General features: G+C 43.8%; 1 protein-coding gene across 1 annotated transcript in view; it reads right to left on the bottom strand.

Annotated features, from left to right (window-relative positions):
• The window catches only part of EVPL (envoplakin), a 41,420-nt gene that overhangs the window by 17,091 nt on the left and 8,773 nt on the right, over positions 1 to 15,556 (bottom strand). The window contains exons 5-10 of the mRNA XM_036757166.1: positions 6,451 to 6,576; positions 5,634 to 5,672; positions 5,139 to 5,300; positions 4,357 to 4,464; positions 2,110 to 2,205; positions 574 to 699 (exon numbers count right to left, since the gene is read on the bottom strand). Of these exons, the coding sequence (XP_036613061.1) occupies positions 574 to 699; positions 2,110 to 2,205; positions 4,357 to 4,464; positions 5,139 to 5,300; positions 5,634 to 5,672; positions 6,451 to 6,576 (657 nt within the window). The remainder of the gene's footprint in view (positions 1 to 573; positions 700 to 2,109; positions 2,206 to 4,356; positions 4,465 to 5,138; positions 5,301 to 5,633; positions 5,673 to 6,450; positions 6,577 to 15,556) is intronic.

The following is a 15,556-nucleotide window of genomic DNA, read 5'->3' as shown; positions in this document are numbered from 1 at the left end:
TGTGTGTATGTTATTGTACGTATGTGTGTATGTGGGTGTGAGTGTGGTGGGTGTGTATGTATGTGGGTGTGGGGTGTGTATGTATGTGTATGAGTGTGTATGCGGGGGGTATATGTGTGTGTGGGTATGTGTATGTGTGTATGTTATTGTACGTATGTGTGTATGTGGGTGTGGGTGTGGTGGGTGTGTATGTATTTGGGTGTGGGGTGTGTATGTGTGGGTCTGGGTATGTGTGTATGTGTGGGGGGGTGAGTGTATGTGTGCACACACTGGGCATATTAGAGTGAAGGAGGGTGGTATAACACTGATGTTTGGGAGGGCAATTTCATTTACTTGGTATGGTCGTTAGGCAAAGTAGCCAGTTCTGACCTTAGATAAATCCCTTCGCCTCTTCGGGCCTTACCTTTCTCTCATATAAAATAAGGGAGGCTGGTCAGTTTATCCCTGGGTCATCTCTGACATCCTCTGGTTGTGTTACCCTATAGCCTACACCGAGGAGCTGGTATATTGGGTGAGGACAGGGTGGTTTTCTGCCTCTGGTGTCCCAAGGGGTGTGGCTAGGGACTGTCTTACCTCCAACTGCCGAAGCAGGTCTGACCGTGCTCCGGGAGGATCTCCGTGGGTAGGGTGGTACTTAGTGTTCAGGTCTGAGCTCAGTTTCTTCAGCGTCTGGTTGACAGCATCCAAGTTATCTTGAAACTGTGGGTTGCCCAGAAGGCTGTCAATTCCCAGGGTCTTTGGGGTCCTTCCCAACACCACCCGCAAAGGGCTATAATGTCTCTGGAGAGCTTAAGACCGGCCAGGGCTGGGAGCAACAGACAACTAACCCCCTACCAAAAAAAAGTTTTTTTCTCTTCACATCCTATCTAGCTAGCTTATAAAAATATGTCCCCAAATCTCAATGGGAACCCCCCCCCCAAATGTGTGCTATTTAATTAGATTTTCTTGAGTAACTGAGAGTCAGTCAAAAGTTGCTTTGTGTCTCAACCCCACTGAGAACCTTTCTATAAAGTACATGAGGAATAAACGCAAAAATAGAAACTCTCAAAATCAAAGAAAGAAACCAAGCTAAAAAAAAATGCATGAGAGCATCTTGCTAGGACCCTCATTTGTATCAGAAGAGGATTAGTAACAGGCCACTAGAAGCATCTAGGTTGTCCAGTGGGTAGAATACCAGGCCTGGAATCAGGAATACCCAAGTTCAAATTCAGCCTCAGACACGTACTAGCTGTGTGACTCTGGGCAAATCACTTAACCTCTATTTGCCTCGGTTTCTTCAACTGTAAAATGGGGATCATAATAGCACCTACCTCCTAGGGTTGTTGTGAGGATAAAGTGTAATAATGTTTGCTAAGGACTCAGCATAGTGCAAGGCACACAGTAGGCATTTAATAGATGCTTGTTCCTTCCCCCCAACCTATACAATCTCCAGGGTCATCACTTTAATGATCTTGGTCACAAGCCTCTGAATTGCATCTACATTAACCCCCAGTGGGACATACTCTGGAAAGACCTTGTTTTGGCATGGCCGAAGAGGAACAGCATCTGCACACGTGTGCTTTCACCCTTGTAGGGAATTCACAGTGGGGAAGCTCCCTCCACTCCAGCACACTGGCTACACTGTTTGGGGCCCCAAGAGGTTGGATGTCTTGCCCACGACACAATCAATATTTGTTAGAGAAAAGAATTGAATAAAGGTCTTTCTGATTGTCAAGATCAGCCCTTCATCCGCTAAGCTACATTATCACCCTGGAAACTTGCTTTTAAAAAAATCAATGACACCTCCCTCATCTTGTTTTCTCGTTACTTCTGCCACTCTCAGAGAGCAGGGCAGCAAACAAAGAACCGTGGTAACTCAGGGCTCTGGTCAGATGACTGCCTCTTACCTGTGGTTTTATTTTGACTTCATGTTATTTACTTTTTGACTTGGAAATTTTTTTTACTTTAACGATTTTAAATTCCATGGTCCTCATGTTCACATTAAATCCATTTTGTTTGCAAGTGAAATTTTAAAAAAATTTCTAATTATTGGATTTTTTTTCAGTGATCAAATGGTATCACCCCAATTCTCTCTTTGCTACCCTCGCAAAGCCAAGCCAGGGTCCTTACCCTGCGGTAATCTTCCACACATTGAAGTTGGCTCTCCTGACAGATGCATAAGTTGAGGAAGTTCTGCCATTCAGTCTTCAGGGCCTCCTGGTGAGCCTGGGGACACACACTGAGCCCTTAGAACCCCATGGCTGCACCCCCACTCTGACTCTGCCTCCATTAAAGCAAGGGTTCTTTTTATTTTTAATAGCATTTTTCTAAATTATTATTTATTTATTCAATATTTTCAGCATTGATTTTCACAAGAGTTTGAATTACAAATTTTCTCCCCATTTCTACCCTCCCCCCGACTCCAAGATGGCATATATTCTGGTTGCCCCATTCCCCAGTCAGCCCTCCCTTCTGTCACCCCACTCCCCATCACCCTTTTCCCTTACTTTCTTGTAGGGCAAGATAGATTTAATAGCATTTTTTCTAATTACACGTAAAGACAAATTTTAACCTTCATTTAAAAATTCTGAGTTCCAAATATTCTCCCTTCCTCCTTCCCTCTCCCCCTTCTCCTCCCTAAGATGGTAAGCAATTTGATATAGATTATTTAAGTGCAATCATGTAAAACATATTTTCACATTAGTCATGTTGTGAAGGAAGAAGTAGACCAAAAGAAAAAAAAAAGAAAAAAATAGAGTGAAAATAGTACGTAAAGCAGGACTTCTTAAGCTTTTCTTGCTTTGTTGGTATCATGAACCCCCCTGGCATTCTGGTGCCAAACTTGCAGGTCCCTTCTCAGAAGGGGTCTAAATAAGGGGTCTTAAAGGAAATGCTAAATTTCAGTTAGAGGCGAGTGAAAATAAAGATACAATATTTTTCCCATTCGAGTTCACAAATCCTCTGGAATTGATTCATAGACCCCTTGGAGGTCCACGGACCTCAGGAGATCCCCTAGATCTCAACTGTGTCCCTTTTCAACTTCTGCTTCTGCTTGACTATCTGCCCTTTCTACATACTTAACAAACATAGTCCAGGTTCCTCCAGCTGGCATTCAAGATCCGTTAAGATGCAGCTCCAATCTACCCTGGCAGTATTACATTGTAACATTCCCCTTTATTTCCCTCACTGCTCTAGCTAAGAGTACCACGGATTCTTCACGGTTCCTCAAAATGCATCCCGTGCTTTCCTTCCTATCTGTTTTTGCTTGTGCTGTTCTCCATTTTTGGAGTGCTCTTCATCCCCCTCCATCGACATCTTATTCTATCTTCCCCACCAGGTGGCTTCAACTCACAGTCTCAGCCTCTGACAACCCCTGGAGTTACATCCCCAGTAATGCCTGGATCAGAACACCCTAATGACTGCCATTGTATCCTTCAGGCATCCCTCTCATCTCTACTCTTACTCCTTGGGTAAAGGGCTTACACAAATGCAGCTATCTATCATGCTCTTTCTGTTTTGTTTTATACTGATTTATGTTCACATTTGCAGGGCAGCTAGGTGGTTCCATGGACTATGGGGTCATAGTGCATGGAGTGCCAGGCCCAGAGTCAGGAAGACTCATCTATCTGAGGTCAAATCTGGCTTCAGAATACCTGTATGACCCTGGGCAAGTCACTTAACCCTGTTTGCCTCAGTTTCCTCCTCTGTAAAATGAGTTGGAGAAGGAAATGACAAATTCACTCCAGTATCTTTGCCAAGAAAATCCCAGATGGGGTCAGGAAGAGTTGGACAGGACCAAAAAACAGCTCAACAATAACAAAGTTCACATTTTTTTCTCCCAGGCTAGATTGCTGTTTCTCCCTTTAGATTATGAGTCCCTTCAGGCAAGGACTGTTTTGCCTTTCAAATATCCCCACAAATATACAAATATATGCACATACATGTATTACACATATGTATTTGTGTATGTGCATGTCTGTATATATGTATACACACAAATCCCCCCCCCACTTAAACATGCGCATCATAAGAGCTTAATAAATGCTTGTTGACTGATTGATTTCAAACTTAAGGACAGAGACCTAGTTTTATTTTATCTTTGTGTCTCCTTTATTGCCTAACATGGCACTTTGTATGTAGTAGGCACTTATTAAATGCCTGTTGAATTTTCTGTCCCACTTTGTTCATCCATCTATTCATCCCTCCAACTTCTCCCTTCTAAGATGGGGCTCTTCTCAGGCGTCTTTGGGGAGCCACAGTGAGCCTCCCTAACACTAAGCCCACATTCCAAGGAGCCCACCAGGAACTTGGAGATGAAGAGGTAAGGGATGGAAGGTGGGTGGACTGTCCTTGAGGTCCATGAGATGTGTGTCTTACCTGGATGGGCCCCACAGCTGGATGCTTGAGCTCCACCATTCGCTCTCCATCATCCTCTAACTGGTTTATGCACTGCTCCTGGACCAGCAGCTCTTGGCTCTTGAAGTGCTGGAGGGGAGAAGAGAGGAAAGGGGGAGCGGGAGTCACCCATCGAGGTAGGGGCTGAATCCTCTAAGATAACGGCAGTGGAACGCTGACTTACAACTCGGTCTCCTGTATCTATCTCTGTTCCTACCCACATCCTCCAGCTTTCCCAAAGCCAATGATGAGCAGGGAAGTCCCTGACCCACAATCACAACTAAGGTGGGGTGAATGGAGCTCTCTCCTAGGGCCCTAAAATCTGAGGGATGATAAGAACATTTTTGGTCCTTTCAGCAGCATAGAAAAACCAGTTAGAGCATAATAAGCTCCTTGAGACCTGGGATTGTTTTATTTTTGTACCCCCAGCACCTAAGATAGTGCTTGGCAACTAGTAGATTATTAATAAATGTACTAAGATTGATCAATAGAAATAAATTACAAAGATTCTTATTTAGAATGGAAGACTACCAGATGGCAGCTGCCTCTTCTAAGTCTCCAGCTAAGCTCTTCTCTAGCCCATCTCCAATCTCCCACCCTGACAAGGAGGCCACCACTTCATGGTATCCTGGGTACCTAGAAGTACACGGAGTCCTTTGCTTCCAAATGAATTGAGGTCCCCTTTGGTGTGGCTCATCCCAAGCATGTTTTGTAAAAAATAAATCCCCAGGTGTAAGAATTGCTAATTGTGGCTTGCATCTGACCTCATATTCCTGGCGCACCCCAATGGGGTCAGCCATGTTGTCACTCCAGTCCTGTTGAAGGATGCGACGCTGCTGTTCGGCCAGGGTATTGAGCTGCCGGGTACAATTCTGCAGGTGGGTGTAGAGGCTGCCTAGGCTCTGCCCACGCCAAGTGGCTGTCTTCTGTGCTCAAGAATAAAAAAGCCCCCATCGAGCACAAAAAATGGAGATTCAAAGAAAAAGACACATGTACAGAGAGACAATTATACTGTCTTAAACACTTAAAAAAACATCATCAGGCTTGGGGCCTCCATTGATCTATTATCCCACGATCCCGTTTTGATCGTAGGTGGGCTTCTACCCTCTACTCCCTACTACCAGCTGTCGGTTGTCCAACCCAGCTCAGCCCCTTGTCCCTCCCACCCATCACAAGAGTGACCCCTGCCACCAGAGCTGTCCCTTCCTTCCGCAGTCACCCTTGCTCTGTTCCTCCACCAGGGAGTATTCCTGTCTCACCAGTAGGTCTCGGTATTGATTCTTGATGACCGCAGCATCCTGAGGTTAGCAGGGTGAAGAAAGATAAGGGAAATTATTGAGAAGCTAGCCTTGGGGCAGCGGGGATGGGGGGCAGGGGTTTCATCTGCTTGGGATCTCTTAGGGCCCTGATCTATCTCAGAAGTACTCCCTAACCTAAGATCTCCTGTTCTTACCCACATGGCAACATCTCAAGGATGCAGTTTTCTAGAACTTTACCATGTGAGATCTCAAAGATGCCTGGTGGGGGCAGCTATGTGGTGCTAGAGTACTGGCCATGGAATCAGGAGGACCCGAGTTCAAATCCAGCCTGATACACTTGACACTTATTAAGTGTGTGACCCTGGGCAAGTCACTTAACCCTGATTACCTAAAGAAAAAAAATAAGATGCCTGATACTCAGAGGACACAGGATCATTGAACTAGAGCCTACAGGGACCTTAAAGGCCATTAAGTTCAACCCTCTCATTTTATGGATGAGGGAACTGAAGCATAGGGGTTAAGTGACTTGTCCAGGGTCACACAGCTCATAATTACTCGAGATGGGATGTGAACCCACAGTCTTTGTTCCCCGTTTGCTACACTGTGCTCCTTCAAGTCATCTCTGAGTAGGGGGAGGATGGCATGGGGGAGGAAGGGACTAGGCTTTCAGTTGTCCTAGAATGCCTTATTCAAGTAGGGTTCCCATCATGGGCAGGGCAGGGCAGGTGGGTGACGGGTGCATGGGGTGATGGAGTGCAACCCTGAAAGCTGGACCAGAAAGTTGGAGGGAGGGTTCTGGGAAGACAGGCTCACCCACCGGGCCGCTGAAGCAGCGAAGCTGCTGTCCGTAGGCTTCAATCTCCCTTTGCAAGATGTTGTGTTCGGCGATTTGCTGCTCCAGTTCTGGCATGCCTGAGCCATACTGCCCTTCACAGATCTGTTTCTAGAGACAGAAGCAGGGGCCAGCATTCAGATGGGGCCCAGGGAAGTGCTGGCTGTCAGTGCCTGTCCAGCCAGGGCTCCCTAGCTCCTCGTTCCCTCCTGATGGTAGAGGAATGCTTGGATTTTAGATACTCAGAGCATCTGAAATTCACACCCCTCCTCTCTTGCATTTTCACCACCATCACCCACTGGACGATGATAAAGGGAAAATGGCTAGGCTTGAACAGGGCGGCCATCCCAGGCAAATCGCCTCTAGGGCTGCAGGAAGAAAATGACAACCTGGTAACGATGAGGCTGGAGAAAAAGCTAGCCACATTTGGTTGTTGGGAGGATGGAGGCCAGCCTGGGTAAGCTGGGCTGTCTTCCACAGCAGGGCTGTCTCCCATCTCTGCCAAAGTCACCAGTATTCTCCCTGTCAACCAGGCATGAAGGCTTGGATTACTCCCAAAGAGCCAGAAGGGACCTTTAGGCCAGTCCTCTCATTTTACAGCTGTGGAAACCGAGGCCCAGAGGAGCCAAATGACCCGATCCCATAGCCAGGATTCAAACCCAAACCCTTGACTCATTTTTGACCACCTTTTTCTTCACCCACATCCAATGAGTCACCAGCTCCCATAAAATAATGTTTGTCAAGTGCTTAGCTGAAGCTCCATAAAAATGGAAAAAACGATATTTGTACTTCCTACCTCACAGGGCTATTGTGGAGAAGTGTTTGTAAACTTTAAAACACTATTTAAATTGTGAGTTATTATTATAGTGGTAGTATTATTACAGTGCGCCAGAGCCTGGAACCCTGGAGCCCAACCAACTGGTGTTTACCCACTTCCACAGCTAGCAAACATATGGCTCCTGCTCCCCTAGGCCCTTTCTCCTAAGGCAACGACCTCCTTCCCCTGCTCTGTCTCACAGGATCATGGCAGTATAGATTTAGGGCTGCAAGGGACATTAGAGGCCGTGGAGTCCAACCCCTTCATTTTATATGGAAGGAAGGAAAATGAGGCACAGAGAGGTTAAGTCGTTTGCCACAACTAGTACATGTCTAAGGCAGGGTTTGAACCTGTCTTCCGGATTCCAGGTCCATCATCCCATTTTCATTTCCTGTATTTCCTGTATTCTTATCTCAGTTCATCTCAGCCTGACTTACCTCCTATCCCTTTCCTTCTCTGCCCTACTTTTTGGCACTCTTTCCTTGTGCTCACAGAAATATGTCTTTCTGGAATCCACTGCATCCTTGGTCACCTTCTTCGGGGCTAACTTTTTGCCATGTCCTGAGACACAAAACGGGCTAGAAGAAGGAGTTGGCATTCCCCACTGTCAGTTCCAGATTTTCCCTCTGCCCTATCCGTCTGCAGATACTTCCCAATGGTTGACTTCATCTATACCATCCAGTCCAAGTCTTAGCTGCTATGATCCACCAGTTTCTAGGTCACTATGCTCTCCTTTTTCAAGGAGTTCAGTCTTTCTCTCCACCCCAATTCCTCCCCCTCATGCTTGAGGACTTCAATATACACACACCTTGTCTTCCCAGTTCATTGGCCTCTTTGGCTTCTATCACCTATATCCTGACTCCGCCTCATTCACCCACAAGGACAATTACACCATAGATCTCACCACCACTGATAACTATGTTCCCTCCACAATTCTGAACCCTGAAATTTCCTTTCTCTCCTCATACTCTATGGACTTTCAATTTCTCCCCTCTGCCTCATGCCTCCTAAGCTTATTCTTGGACCTCACTCTAATCCTCCATTCTTCCAGTTCTCCTAATTTAGGGTCCAGCCTCTTTCTCCTGTCTTACTAGCGTCGACCCTATTGTTAAAACAATTCAACTCTGTACTGCCTTCTGCCTTTGATTCCATCGTCCCCATGTCTTGCGAAACCTCAGCTTTGGATTGGCATAATGTTGTTGTTGTTGTTAAGTTGCGTCCTACTCTTTGAGACTCCATTTGGGCTTTTCTTGGCAAAGATACTGGAGTGGTTTGCCCTTTCTTTCTCCGGTTCATTTTACAGATAAGGAAACTGAGGCAAACAGGGTTAAGTGACTTGTCCAGGGTCACACAGCTAGTAAGTGTCTAAAGCCAGATTTGAACTCAGGAAGATGAGTCTTCCTGACTCCAGACCCAGAACCCTATCCACTGTGCCATCCAGTTGGATTAGCATACCCATTCAGTTACCCATACCCCTACATACCTTAGGATTTTAGCTTTTAGAGCTGAAAGGGAGCTTAGTTGATCACGGCACAAATGGGTAAGCTAAGGTTCAAGAGGTGGGGATTTTTGTCCAAGGTCAAACAGGTAGCAAATGACAGGGTCTATATTTAGAACCCAGGTCTTCCTTCTGACTCCAAATCCAGTGCTCTTCCAATTACATCACCCTGTTTCCTCATTTAACAATGTCCTTTGTGGGTGACCCTTCAACAGTTATGAGTATACCCAACTATACAGTCTACATTCCTCCATTTTGTCCACATGGATACCTTGAGGGGTTTTATCAAATGCCTTGCTAAAGTCAAATTAAATGGTTAACTTAGCATTACAAGTTCTTAGTGAACCCATGCTTGGTCCTTCTGATCACCTTTATTTTCTTTAGAAAATAAAGAAACCATAGGTTTAATAATTCACTCTAGAATTTCACTGGGCAGCTAGATGATGCAGTGGATAGAGTGCAGAATCAGAAAGACTCCTCTTCATGAGTTCAGATCCAACCTCGGAAACTTGCTAGCAATGTGACCCTGGGCAAGTCACTTAACCCTCCTTGCTTCTGTTTCCTCATCTGCAAAATGAGCTGGAGAAGGAAATGGCAACCACTCCAATATCTTTGCCAAGAAAACACCAAATGGGGTCACAAAGAGTCAGTAATGAATAAATAATAAAAAATGCTTTGTGAGACAACTAGGTGATGCGGTGCATAGAGTGCTGGGCCTGGAGTGAGGAAGACCTGGATTCAAATCTAGCCTTAGACACTCATTAGTTGTGTAATCCTGGGCAACTCACTTAACCCTGTTTGCCTCAGTTTCCTCATCTGTAAAATGAGCTGGAGAAGGAAATGGCAAACCACTGCAGTATCATTGCCAACAAAACCCCAAATGGGGTCACGAAGAGTCAGACATGACTAAACAGCAGCAGAATTTCATTTGGAGTAATTACTTCTCTACCTCCAAATTATCTGCAGCAGAAATGTTAGGTTTGAACATTAATATTTTGAAGTCATATGATCATAGATTTAAAGCGGGGTGCGGTGGAGATATTAGAGGCCATGGAGTTCAACCCCACCCCTCCCCTGTTTTACAGATGAGAAACTGAAGAACATAGAAAATAAATGACTCGCCCATGATCACACAGTTGATAAGTGTCTAAGCCAGGACTTGGGGCATCTAAGTGGTGCAGTAGATAGAGCCTTGGGCCTGGAGTCAGGAAGACCCGAGTTCAAATTTGGCCTCAGACACTGCCTAGCTGTGTGACCCTGGGCCAGTCACTTAAGCCTCCTTGCCTCAGTTTCCTCATCTGTAAAATGAGCTGGAGAAGGAAATGGCAAACCATTCCATTATCCAAGAAAACCCCAAATGGGGTCACAAAGAATCAGACATGATTGAAACTGAACAATAAAAAAGGCAGGACTTGGGTTTGGGTCTTTCAGACTCCACATCCAGAGCGCCATCCACTGAGCCACATAGCAACTTCTAAGTCATCCACATATAGATGATAATTGATTGGATGAGATTCCCCAAGCCCTGTCAGATGACAAGCTCCTGGAGGGCAGGGACTGTCTTTGGATTCTTTTTGTGTCCCCAGTGCTTAGTGCGGTGCCTGGTGCATAGTAGGCACTTAACAAATGTTTATTGACCATTGACTAACCACTGAGTGTGAATGAATGCTGTTGTTTGTCCTTCACAATGGTGATGCCATGACGTGCAAGTAAATTTGATTTAAGCGAGGCAGGGCTGTGCAAGGTCACCAGCCTCAGTCTCTCCCCTGGAGCCATCTGGGTCCAGTGGCCAGATATAAATCAGGACAATTGGAGATGGCCCCTGTGAATGAAGAAAAACCTTGGGAATTACCCAAAATTAGAGTCAGCGGGGGAAAAGGGGCCAGCAAAGGACATCTAGAAGGAAGGGTCAGAAGAATAAGAGAAGAATTAAAATAGTTGAATATTACAGAACCTATGAGGGAGTTAATAGAATAATCAATTAAACTACAAATTTGAATAATACCTATTACAAACATTTATTGGGGGCAGCACTATATAGCGGGTTGAGCACTGGACTTGGAGTCAGGAAAACTTGGGTTCCAATCCTGCATTTAAACTTACTAGCAGCATGATTCTGGACAAGTTATTTAACTGCTCTGTGCCTCAGTTTCCTCATTTGTAAAATGGGGTTGAGCTCAGTGGGCTCCAAGGCCCCTCCTAGCTCCAGATTTATGATCCTGTTACCTAAGGAGGCAATCTTTCCATTTCCTACTCCTACATACAGCCCAGTAGGCAATGTGCCTGCGGTAGCTATGGAGTTCTAAACCGGCCCATTGCCCACTTACTTCATCCACTACACCCAAGGAATGCAGGAGTCAGCTCCATCCAATTTAGAGAGCCAACTGTTAAATTTTCAGTGTGAGCATTTACACCTTGGAAATTGGTAAACACTACAAATCTGATCTCGAGTTATTGTTTTGTTAATTGTCTAGACCAGGGGTGGGGAACCTGTGCCACACTTGAGGACCTAGAGGGCCACATGTGGCCTTGAGGCTGCAGATTCCCCACCCCTGGTCTGAACTAAGAAAGCGATGGAAATTACTATGCAATTAAACTGAAAAGTGTGCTATGCATCCTCCTTCCCCACTCCCCCTGAAATCCAATTGTTAGAAATTTGGCAGCATACCCTACCACATCTGACCCAAAGGAAGAAACACATCTACAACAAGGAGCCTTCCTCATTCCAAATCCCTGCTACTAAATAATTTTGCAAGAAGTCACACAAGATCCCAATTGATAAATGGTCAAAGGATATGGACAGGCAGTTTTCAGGGGAAGAAATTAAAGCTACATAAAATCATATGGAAAAATGTTCTAAAGCACTATCGATTAGAGAAATGCAAATTAAAGCAACTCTGAGGTATCACCTCACACCTATCAGATTGGCTAATGTGACAGAAAAGGAAAATGACAAATGTTGGAGAAGATGTGGGAAAACTGAAACACTACTGCATTGTTGGTGGACTTGTGAATTGAGCAATTCGGAACTATGCCCAAAGGACAACCAAATTATGCATACCCTTTGATCCAGCAATACCACTATTAGGTCAGCATTCCAAAGAGATTATAAAAAAAGGAAAAGGACCCACATGTACAAAAATGTTTATAGCGGCTCTTTTTGTGGTGGCAAAGAATTGGAAATTGAGGGGATGCCCATCAATTGGGGAATGGCTGAACAAGTTGTGGCATATGGGTGTAATGATACTATTGTGCTATAAGAAATGATGAGCAGGTGAATTTCAGAAAAACCTAGAAAGATTTATATGAACTGATGCTGAGTGAAGTGAGCAGAACCAGGAGAACATTACACACAATAACAGCCACATTGTGCAATGATTACCTATGATTGACTTAGCTCTTCTCAGCAATACAATGATCCAAGACAATGCCAAAAGACTAGTTATGGAAAATTCTATTCACACCCAGAGAAAGAACTATGGAGTCTGAATGTAGATCAAAGCATACTGTTTTCATTATTTTTTTTTCTCATGGTTTTTCCCTTTTTTTCTGATTCTTCTTTCACAACATGACTAATGTGGAAATATGTTTAACATGATTGTACATGTATAACCTATATTAGATTGCTTGCTGTCTTGGGGAAAGGTGAAGGGAGGGAGAAAAAATTTGGAACTCAAAATTTTACAAAAACGAATTTTGAAAACTATATGCAATTGAAAAAAAAAATACTATTGAGGGGAAAAAAGAAGTTACACAAAAGTGCTATGGGGTCCATTGCAAATACTTATTATCTAATCTCAACTCTATTGAGATTATTGTCACTATTATACGACATTCCTTCTTTCTAGATGGACTCTTTCACGTTTCCATCACTAGCTATTCCAAATTTCTGCTCTTTTTTTTAGCCTTTAACATCACCCTCTCAGCCCCCTCACCAAAAGGCTTCTTCTTTAATATGAGACCATTTGCTCTGAGTTTCTTCTTCCCTACTTTATGCCTTAAAGCGTCATTGACATCTTCACATGTTCTCTCCTCCTTTACTCCAGTCTCCAAGGAACAGGCAGCCTCTCTCCTTGCTAAGGCCAATCCCTCTACGTGTACTCCCATTCCTTACCCTTTTATCTGCTCCAAAAGTTTGCCCCACCTATCTCTGTCATCTTCAATCTGCTGGTTCCATCTCCCACAGCCCATAAACATGTTCAGATCAACATTAAAAATCCTTCACTTGATCTTGGCATCCCCTCAAACTATTACCCTATATCTATCTCCTCCCTTTCACTGAAACATTCAGAAAGAAAGGTTCTACTCTTGCTCCCCCATACTTTTTTATTACTTATTTTTATTCTGAACTTAACAAATACCAAATAGAAAGGACATTTCTACATATATAGAGAAAAGAGAAAAGAAGATGGCACATGAAACTGCTAGGTGGCTAGGTGGCTTAATGGGTAGAGCACTGGACTCAGAGCCTGGAAGACCTGAGTTCAAATTTGCCCTCAGACACTAGCTGTGTGACCCTGGGCAAATCACTTAACCCTGGTTGCCTTAATCCACTGGAGAAGGAAATGGCAAAAATCTTTGCCAAGACAACTCCATGGCCAGTATTGGCACGATATGGTCCATGGGGTCAGGAAGAGTTGGATGTGACTGAACAACAACAACATGAAACCTCAGATTTCAAATTACTATAGATTGCATACTTTGCTTTTCTTTATAAATACGTAATAAACTCAGCCTTCAGGGCTGCTTTACTTGTCTACGCTTCTTTCTACCCTTCCTTCTGTTCTCTTCTTTGTATTAAAAAAAAGATTCCTTCTTTCCCTTCTCTCTTCTCCTCTCCTCTTCTCTTCTCCTGTCCTGTCCTTCTGTCCTCCCCAATTTTCCTTTCCTTTCCTCCCTTCTTCTTCCCTCTCTTCTTTTTTATTTATTTAAAACTTGAACACTAAATAAGAAAAAAAAAACATTGCCATGCACACAGCAGAACATAAGAGAGGATTCAATGTAAAACAATAAATTTCCATTTCAAGAAAACCTATATAATAAATACTGCACATTGTTTTCAAAGCTGTCCAGCCGTTCTTTGTATCCTTGTAGGTTTTCTTTTGTTTTCTGATGTTTTTTTTTAAATTTATTTATCTCTTCTTCTCCACCCCCTATCCATATTCCCTCTCAATTTCTAACCTCCCTCTCTCCTCACTGGAAAAACAAAAGAAAGAAAAACAGTTTCTCTTCACAAATAGGCATAGTAAAGCAAGATCAGTTCTCACAACCCATCCATTTCTCAACTCATTTCAGTCCAGCTGTAGATCCTCTCCCACTGTCCTGAAACTACAATCTCCGAGGTTAGCAACAAGCTCACCCGACCTGTCTTTTCTCACCCTCCCCTTTCTTGGTCGCTCTGAAGCTTTTTATACTCTTGAGCACTCCCTCTTCTTGGATACTCCTTTCCTTTGACTCCTGGGACCTGGTTCTCTCCTAGTTCTCCTCTTCTCCTCCTCCCCATCTCACTGCTCACTTTTCAGTCTCCCTTGCTCGATTACCTCCTGCCTCCTTAGTACGGCTGTCTCCCCAGGCTCTGACCTGAACCACCTTTTCTTTTCCCACTATGGTCTCTCAATGATCTCATCTGCTCCTCTGGGTTTAATTAATTAATTATTACGCCAGTGACTCCCAAATCTATATATCCAGCCCTTAATTTCTCTCCTTAACTCCAGTTTTGTATTATCACTTTACCAGATGGACACCTCTTGGATATTTCATTGTTGTTGAGACGTTTCGGTTGTGTCCACCTCTTCGTGACAAGGGGTGAATCAAGGAGGCTTCACAGTTTGTTCAGCCATTTCAGTTGTGTCTGATTCTCTGTGACACCATTTGGGGTTTTCTTGGCAAAGGTACTGGAGTAATTTGCCCTTTTGTTCTCTAGCTCATTTTACAGATGAGAAAACTGAGGCAAAGTGTCTCAGGCCAGATTTGAACTCAGGAACATGAGTCTTCCTGACCCCAAGCCCAACACTCTGTCCACTCTCCACCTAGCTGGATATCCCATATTCAAACTCAGCATATCCATAGTCAAACTTGCTTCTTCAGATGTCTCTATTTCTGCTGAGGTCTCCAACATCCAATTCATAAACCTGGAATTGTCTTTCATCTCTCCCCTATATCTGATCAGTTACAAAGTCTTGCCTGTTCTATTGTATGTTTACCTTTCTAATTCAAGCCCTGATCATTCACATCGATTATTGTGATACCCTCCTAATTACTCTTCCTAATCGTTTCTCCTCTTTCCAGTCAATCGTCCACACAACTGCCAAAATGACCTTCTGAAAGCACATCACTCCTCTGCTAGGAAAAAAAAATTGCTCAGTGGCCCGTCACCATTAGGGTAAAATACAAACTCCTCTGCCCCTCATTTCTGCCCTATGTTCTACCTAGCCTTCTACAGTCTGGCTCCTACCTACATTTTTAAAAATGTATTTAAAAATAAAATACATTTAAGGTTTTTTTTGTTGTTATTTTGAACTCCATGAACACTAAAAATATCAGCATGTGCATATACAAAGAATAGAAGAACAAAAAACTGTGACTCTCCATTATGTACAGCTTGTGTGTACATTTAGCATGTTAGTTACAAAATTGTCCTGTTTTTCTGTTTCTCTTTAAACTTCTTCCTGACTTATGCGAACTGATGCAAAGTGAAATGAGCAGAGCCAGGAGAACACTGTACACAGTAACCACAATATTGTATGATGATCAACTAGGAATGAGTTAGCTCTTCT

The sequence above is a fragment of the Trichosurus vulpecula genome, chromosome 4 (genome assembly GCF_011100635.1).
Source record: "Trichosurus vulpecula isolate mTriVul1 chromosome 4, mTriVul1.pri, whole genome shotgun sequence".
In the NCBI taxonomy this organism is placed as follows: Eukaryota; Metazoa; Chordata; class Mammalia; order Diprotodontia; family Phalangeridae; genus Trichosurus; species Trichosurus vulpecula.
The sequence above is the reverse complement of the archived record's forward strand: the minus strand, read 5'-3'. Positions and strand labels throughout refer to the sequence as shown.